Source organism: Rhinopithecus bieti, unplaced genomic scaffold (assembly GCF_001698545.2).
Source record: "Rhinopithecus bieti isolate Rb0 unplaced genomic scaffold, ASM169854v2 scaffold_7683, whole genome shotgun sequence".
Taxonomy (NCBI): domain Eukaryota; kingdom Metazoa; phylum Chordata; class Mammalia; order Primates; family Cercopithecidae; genus Rhinopithecus; species Rhinopithecus bieti.
This window is the reverse complement of record NW_016805834.1, coordinates 3,085,607-3,094,001: the sequence shown is the minus strand read 5'-3', so window position 1 is coordinate 3,094,001 and position 8,395 is coordinate 3,085,607. Positions and strand designations below refer to the sequence as shown.

The 8,395-nt window shown below is 49.2% G+C and overlaps 1 protein-coding gene across 1 annotated transcript; it reads left to right on the top strand.

Moving 5' to 3' along the window:
- Positions 1-2,707: 2,707 nt before the first annotated feature.
- GCC1 (GRIP and coiled-coil domain containing 1) lies at positions 2,708-7,744 on the top strand. Its single transcript, XM_017873823.1, has 2 exons — positions 2,708-4,182; positions 5,056-7,744. Exons 1-2 carry the CDS (start codon positions 3,151-3,153, stop codon positions 6,349-6,351), a joined length of 2,328 nt encoding a protein of 775 aa, XP_017729312.1. The 5' UTR covers positions 2,708-3,150; the 3' UTR covers positions 6,352-7,744.
- Positions 7,745-8,395: the final 651 nt, after the last annotated feature.

Sequence of the window (8,395 nt, the reverse complement as noted above, 5' to 3'; positions counted from 1 at the left end):
CCACCCGGGCCCCGCCCCGGCTCTGGGCCCCGCCCCACCCCAGCTCTGGCTCCTGGGGAAGCCGAAACTACGCTAGTAGCCGCCTCTGGCCTGGGTCCCCTGCCGCCGTTATTTGGGAACGGGTCTGGGTCTCCAACGCGCCTGTCAGGCCTGTGGCCGCCAAACCGGCAGCGCGAGCGCGGCTGAGGAAAGGCTTCATCGCTCCGCATTGGCCTCTCCCCTCATTTTCAGTGGCCGGCCGCTGGGGTTTGGTTTGTGGCGTCCAGGCCGCTAGGGCTCCGGTTTTAGCTCTTGGGAACCAGTAGCACTGAACGTGCGCACCACTCTTCTTTGGGGAGCGGAAGCTGCGCTTAGGGGTCTTGGTCCTCCCTTTACCGCCTCATCTTCCACTGAGGGTTTTGCGCGTAGGAGGTGGTCGTGTGAGGAGTGCGCCGGAGGTAGGGGTAGGTGCCCAAGTGCTAGCTAGCTTCCATGGTTCCTCAAAACGCCTACTTCATAATTCCCAATCAGCAGAACCAGTGTAAGATTCCCGGCCTTGGGCGGCGTGGTCGCAGACCCACTCCTGGGCTGTTGGAGAAGTCCACCTTCGCTTAGATCGCCCTGCGGGCCCCGCCTCTCAGTCCAGGCGCTGGCCGCTTTGCTGAAGTTCCTCACTTTGCCACAGACTGGTGGACCTGGCTTATTCTTGCACACCCATTCAGGATTTTGTGAGAATCTTGACTCCCTAGACCCAAAGAGCTTCACATGTCATTTCCTTGCCTCATTTTAGCATCTGAGAGGAAAATAGCAAAATAGGAATGAAATTCTTCGGTGGAGACTGGCTCAATGCCATGCATTTAATATAGGCCTAACAAATGCTTGTTCAGTTGAACTGGACTGATAGATTCTCAATGGAGCAAGGGCAGGTGTTATGCCTACTCTGGGTTCCCAGTGGGCTTCTAGGATCAATTGTTTATGGACTCGAGGTAAACTGAGCTGGGAATAAAAAAACCTTCACTCATTCATTTGCTTTTTCAGCAGATATTTACTGAGCACCCACCACATGCCAGCACGTGGTTTCAGGCTTTAGTTCAAATCTTAATTCTGCCATTTCTTGAGGATTTGGTTTCAACACTCCTCATAACTCTTCTGTTATTTTGTCATCTATAAAAGGAGACTTGTTCTAACTTAAGGGGTTATGGTGAATATTAAAATGATGAGATAATGTTGACTGAGTGTTATGTATAATACAGCTTGATGTTATTTGGGCCACTGAGAAACGGGGTCTGAACAGACCTCCAGGTCCTGCCCCATCCTGACCTGCAAAGTCTGTACCGAGGACAGACTTTGGGAAACGGATAGGAGTGAGTGCATGACTTTCCTTTTTTCTTCAGTCATAGATTTGCATCCCTAAGAAGGCTTTTATGAGGCTGAAGAGTACATTTTAGAGAGTTCCAATATAATAACAGAACGAGTGTTCACCAAGTTAGATCAATTCTACATTTAGCTCTTTTATCAGCCTCTTTATTTCCATCTCTGTTGTCACTACCTTCTCTTTCCCCATGACAGAAAGAGTCTCCTCACAGGTCTCCTGCCCCTTGTTCCCTCCAACATGTCATACAAGTCTTGATGACGTCCCACTGAAATCCATTTAGGGCCTTACTATAACCCAAGATAAAATTTAAATGCTGTAAGTTGGGCCCCTACCTATTGTGCCAGCCCCTCTGTTGTCATCTCCTTCACATACCCTAAGCTACTGAATGCTTTCTGGGTGAGTCAAACTCTGATACCCTACAGGTCTTTGCATTTTTTCCACCTGCCTGGAATGCTAGTTTCCCTGATCTCTGGTTAGGTGGACAATCAGGACTCATTCTTAAAATCCCAAAGTATTACTCCCAAGAGCCTTCTATGCCTCACCTAGACAGGCCTCTTTCCTCTTAACTTTCATGCCACTCTGAATATACTCAGACATACTGGTGTGATAGCAGGACATATTTGTATATCCGGTTCCTCACTAGATTGTGAGCTCCCTGAGGGCAAGGTTGTGTCTCTTAATGGTGTTACCATCTGGCACAGCACGTGATATGTTGAGAATCAGACCGATTAGGATAGAACTCCTAAACTTACTAGCTGTGTGACTTTGGGCATGTAACGTATAACCTTTCTGCCTCATGTTTTCATATCTGTAAAACATTGCTAATGAGTATAGTGCTTACAAGATTTATTGTAAAGACTAAATAGCAAAACTCTTGTGAGCTTCTGGTATATAGCTGGCACTCAGGATAGACATGGCTATAGAGTGCCGTCCACAAATATTTGTTGAATCAACTCAGCAGAACTAAGGAAGGGTACTATTACGCTGTATGCCTACTAGGTACCAAGCACTGTGCTAGAGAGGAGTGCAGTTTTCGTGGTCTAAATGGGAGTCTTAATTGTTGCCTTTTAGGCATATGGGTCCTGAGCTCCCAAATCGTTGGATGCGTGGTTCACCTGGGTGTTTGTTAAGAATGCAGTGCGACGTTGCCCTCTGTCGCTCGCTGATCGTAGCCCGAGGTCAAGCTTGGGCGCCCTCACAAAACCAGTACCACTCTGGTGTCTTCGACTTTGCTGCCTTCACCCTTCCCAAGCCTGTTCTTTGCCGCTCGCGGCCCCACTGCATTCTCAACAGGCCGACGTGGCCCCGCCTACCTCGCGCCCACTGTGGGCGGAGCCTGCGGAGCCTCGTGACGTCACTTCCAGCGGACACGGAAGCGCGGTTGTCAGCAGGCAGATGTAGTTAGGAAGTCGTGATGGGACCGCGCTCAGCGTAAGCTTCTGGCCGACGTGGGCCGAGGGGGCCGGCCCGGGCTTCTGTGGCCCAGACGAGCGGAGAGTGCGGAGCGGCTTCTGGGCCAGCGCTAACGAGCCCTGGCAGTGCGCGCGCCTCTGGTGCCAGTGTCGCTCCGCCTCCGGGGTAGAATCCGCCGCAGCCCTCTGGGCCTGGGACCCGGCGGCCGCTTTCTCCAGTCCGTCCCGCCGATCCGCATTAGGTCCGGGATAACTGGGTGGAGTAGGTGTGCGGCCCGCCGCCGGACAGCCCGCTCGCTGTTTCTTTAAGTGCCCCTCTGCGTCTTCGCGGCCCTCTCCCGTTCTGCCGGAAAGCTGACGTGGGGCAATCCGTTCAGAACCTACATGGAGAAGTTTGGGATGAATTTCGGAGGCGGCCCGAGCAAGAAAGACTTGCTGGAGACTATAGAGACGCAGAAGAAGCAGCTTCTCCAGTATCAGGCACGGCTCAAGGATGTGGTCCGTGCCTATAAAAGCCTGCTGAAGGAGAAAGAGGCGCTAGAGGCCAGCATCAAGGTGCTGTCGGTATCCCACGAGACAGATGTGGGTCTCACAGATGTCCAGCTTCCAGGCCTCACCTTTCCTGACTCTGTGGATGACCGGTGCTCCACTCACAGCGAAGATAGCACTGGGACCGCCACTAGCTTGGATACTGCGGCCAGTCTCACTAGCACCAAGGGTGAGTTTGGGGTGGAAGATGACAGACCGGCCCGGGGACCACCACCTCCAAAGTCCGAAGAGGCCAGTGGGTCCGAAAGTGGCGTTAGCAGTAGCAGTGGGGATGGGCCATTTGCAGGTGGGGAGGTGGACAAAAGACTGCACCAGCTGAAGACTCAGTTGGCTACTTTGACCAGTTCTTTGGCCACCGTCACTCAGGAGAAGTCCCGCATGGAGGCTTCTTACCAGGCTGACAAAAAGAAGATGAAACAGGACTTAGAGGATGCCAGTAACAAGGCGGAGGAGGAGAGGGCCCGCCTGGAGGGAGAATTGAAGGGGCTGCAGGAGCAAATAGCAGAAACCAAAGCCCGGCTTATCACGCAGCAGCATGATCGGGCCCAAGAGCAGAGTGACCATGCCGTGATGCTGCGGGAGCTCCAGAAGCTGCTGCAGGAGGAGAGGACCCAGCGCCAGGACTTGGAGCTTAGGTTAGAAGAGACCCGAGAAGCCCTGGCAGGACGAGCATATGCAGCTGAACAAATGGAAGGATTTGAACTGCAGACCAAGCAGCTGACCCGTGAGGTGGAGGAGCTGAAAAGTGAACTGCAGGTCATTCGAGATGAGAAGAATCAGCCAGACCCCCGGCTGCAAGAACTTCAGGAAGAGGCTGCCCGCCTTAAGAGCCATTTCCAGGCTCAGTTACAGCAGGAAATGAGAAAGGTAGTTATCCACATCTCTTTCAAACATCAGTCATTGACCTGAAGTGAGAACTATTAGGGTTTTTTTCCTCCTTTGCTAGTTAGAGCTAAGTGTCTACAGTGTCATTTTTGATGGTACCTGAGAAGTTCCACTAGAGAACCTGGGAAGTCCTGTTCTATGTGCTGTTGACCTGTGTGCTTCCAGGAGGATGTGGAGCTTCTCAGTGGAGACTGGGTCAAAGCCAGACAGCTCTGCACTTCTGGGCATTGGCATCTTACCAGCTGTGCTCTATGAATATAGAGCTCTATGAATATAGAGCTCTATGAATATAGAGTATAGCAGCAGCTGTACAGTAAAAGGTAGTGTGTCTTCTGTTGGTATGTGCCTCTAGGGAGGATGGCTGAAGGCAAAGGGGATTTTCTCCGAAGTAACCTCTTGTCATTGCCTTTACTCAAGATTTGCCTGTTTTGGAGAAGTGCTATACCAGAACAGGTATTGAAAGGGTGCCTCCTTTCAATGTGGAGAGGGAAATCAAGCTCAGTTTTGAACTTCCAGGAATATTGGATAAGGAAAAGAATGTTGTATGATTTCTTAATAGGATTTGAGGAAGCACCAGAAAAAACAGTAACACACATTATATGTGAGTTGGGTGGAAAGCAGAACAATAGCAGGTATACCAAGGTGCTTAATATTGTTCAGTATAATATGTGTTTTGCAGAACCCAAGCAGGTAATAGGAACTTTTGTTAGCTCCAGAATCAACCGAAAAATCCCTAGTTCACATTCTTGCCAGGCCATCCCAAACCTGTGACCCTTTTGCTCCCCTCTCCTGGTTTCATGAAGTTTGCCATGGGGCTTTTGTGTATGCATTTTTGTCTGTTCCTTTGTTTTCCAGACAGCTCTTGCAGAGGATCAACTCCGCCAGCAATCTCAGGTGGAAGAACAGAGGGTGGCAGCCCTGGAAAATCAAATATCCGAGGTGTCTGAGCTGCTAGGCACCTACGAGAAAGCCAAGCAGAAGGACCAGCTGGCCATTCAGAAGCTGAAGGAGCGCATTCTGCAGCTGGACCTGGAGAACAAGACACTGGCTCTAGCAGCCTCCAGCAGGTCCCCTTTAGACAGCCATGGAGAGGAGTCCAGTCTGGATGTCAATGTCCTGAAGGATAAGATGGAGAAGCTGAAGAGGTTGCTGCAAGTTGCAGCCAGGAAAAGCCAGGTGACCCTGGATGTGGAGAAGCTTTGTGACCTGGAGATAATGCCTAGCTCGGAGGCTGCTGACGGGGAGAAGGCTACTGCACTCTATTACCAACAGGAGCTGAAACAGCTGAAGGAAGAGTTTGAGAGGTACAAGATGAGGGCCCAGGTCGTCCTCAAAAGCAAGAATACCAAAGATGGTAACCTGGGAAGGGAACTGGAGGCAGCCCAGGAACAGCTTGCAGAGCTGAAGGAGAAGTATATCTCCCTGCGGCTCTTCTGTGAGGAGCTGGAACAACAACACCAGCAGGAGGCTGAAGACTGGAAGCAGGAACTGGCCCGGCTGCAGCAGCTCCACCGGCAGGAGCTGGAGCGGTGCCAGCTGGACTTCAGGGACCGTACACTGAAACTGGAGGAGGAGCTGCACAAGCAGCGGGATCGTGCCCTGGCTGTTCTCACTGAGAAGGACTTGGAACTGGAGCAACTGCGTTCTGTGGCCTTGGCCTCTGGGCTGCCAGGACGCAGAAGTCCTGTGGGTGGTGGTGGTCCTGGGGACCCAGCTGACACATCATCCCCTGATAGCCTGACCCAAGCATTACAACTTGCAGCGGCCAATGAACCCACTTTCTTTCTGTATGCTGAGCAGCTGGCCCGCAAGGAGGTGGAGATCACATCACTGCGGAAGCAGAAGCACAGGCTGGAGGTCGAGGTACATCAGCTGCAGGATCGGCTGCTGGAGGAGGGTGAACGGCATCGCGAGGAGGTTGCAACCCTGCAAAGCCACATCGAAAAGAACATCAGGGACCAGAGCAGGGAGGGAGCCAATCTGGAGTACCTCAAGAACATCATCTACCGCTTCCTAACCTTACCTGACTCCCTGGGCCGCCAGCAGACTCTCACAGCCATACTGACTATCTTGCACTTCAGTCCGGAGGAGAAACAAGTGATAATGCGACTCCCAGCCAGTGCCAGCTGGTGGCCTTCTGGCATGAGATGATGCCATTTTCATGAACTCCTGGAATTTCTGTGCCTCTTTTATGTGGGAAAGGGCAGGTTCTGGTTTCTGCTGCCTCTTTTACATTATCATTTATTTCTTCACTGTGTTGAGCTGGGAGGAGTCTTTAATGTGGGATGGGATTTTCTGCCAAATGCCATTAATGCTGCTTTATCCTTAGGCCCTAGAGATAACTGAAAGTGCTGGGGCAGTATCTTCTAATGGTGTGCATGTGAGGAGAAGATGAGGTTAGGACTGAGAAGTGCAAAAGTTGGAACAGTGGTAAGGCTGTTTTAAAATAAGATGTTTTGTTTTAATAATATGCTCCTGGCACAAAGCTAGGAGTAAATGTGACTCCAAAGGGAGTTCAGTTAATCTCTGAAATGCACAAAACCCAGCTATTTTCTCCCTCTCATCACAATCTGAGTCTGGTCCATTGCTGCCCCAATTCTCTGGGGACATAGAGCCAGGCTGGAAAGGGACCAGGAACTTTGAAATAGTGCCACATCATCCACTAGTCCCAAGGGCTAAGGAATAGTGAGTTTATTCTGAAAGGAACTGGGAAGCTTAATCTAGTTAGTGCCTGGGAATGACCTACGCAATCACACTGCTTATGACCATCCTAGAGAGGGCCCTGAGCACCAGCTTGATCTTAGGGTGTTCCTGAGTAACCTGCTTTTGGCCTGGATAGGGTTAAAATAGACCTCTCTTGCCTATCCCTGCCTTCACCTGTCTGCCTGAGGTTGGCCTGAGATTGTGAGTCAACAACTTTGCTATCTTTTCCTCAGTGTTGAACTTTCATTAAGAAATAAAGTCCTAGCTTTTTAGAGAGAGGGTTCCAAATGGTGAACATTCATCCTGCCTGGATAAAAGGAATTAGCGCAGAGATTGGCCTGTAGCTTTTCTGCTTTTGTAGGGACAAAAGCAGCAAAAGGGGAAAACTTGCTGCAGAAAATTCCGAAAGGTTGCTATAGCTGTCACAGGGGAGTGATAAAGATCAGCTAAAGTTGGGTTGGGGTGCTTTCTGCCCAGTGGGTCTTGGCATAAGTAGATTAATCCTGCTCTTATAAGGAAAGGCAGCTTATTCAGGCAGTCTGGAAAGGGGGTTCTCAGAAAACTCAGTTTCTCTATTCTTTCTTTTCTCTCATCTACTCTTACTGGTTATAGAGGTCTTTGGACTCTAAAGACCAATGTTTGGCCACTAACTAGACTAATATGTATCTTTCTGTGATTTCGTCATAGAGGTCTGTTTTGTGAGGGTTTGGGGTGCAGAAAACTTTGATTAAATCTTCTTAATGGGAGGCTGGGTGACCTGGATTATCTACAGTGAGCAGACGTAAATGGAACAGAAGTTTATGTGTCCAAATGATGGAATCATTAAACCTGAGTGACTTGACCTGTGTGGTTCCTTAATGGTACCTATATATCTAGACAAAAATAGATTGTGAATGTAAATGGTGAATGAAAAGGATGGAAATAATGTTTTCATATGTTAATCCATGAGCTTGAATCCAGGGAGGAATACCTCAGTGCTTTAACCGTCTTAGTTATAACGCGTGTTTCTTAGCCTGGAATTGTGTGTGTATGTGTTTGTGTGTGACCACCTATGCTGGAAAATCCTTTCTTATGGGTTTAGTGGGCAGGCTTAAAACTTCCATAATTACACTTCAAACTCTATAAATAATCTGTTTATGAATGCTTTATTATCCTTAAAATCAGGATTCATAGTATCCTGAAAAAGTGTCTCAGGACATCAAGCTAAACTAAAAAATAGTAATAAACTTGCTTAATTTTCTTACCTTATTCTCTCTAAATGTAGGATGTCTTGTAATTGTTATTTCTAGGTAGCTGTGGACAGAGTAGAAAGATCCATAGTCACCGTTGCTTTCCTAGGACTAATAATCACTGTGCTTTTGACTTTTGAGAAGATACCAACAGGAAAAGAAGCAAATCAATTTCTGATTAATAATTTTAAGAATCTGGAGATACATGGGTGCAGCACACCAACATGGCATAAGTATACATATGTAACAAACCTGCACGTTAT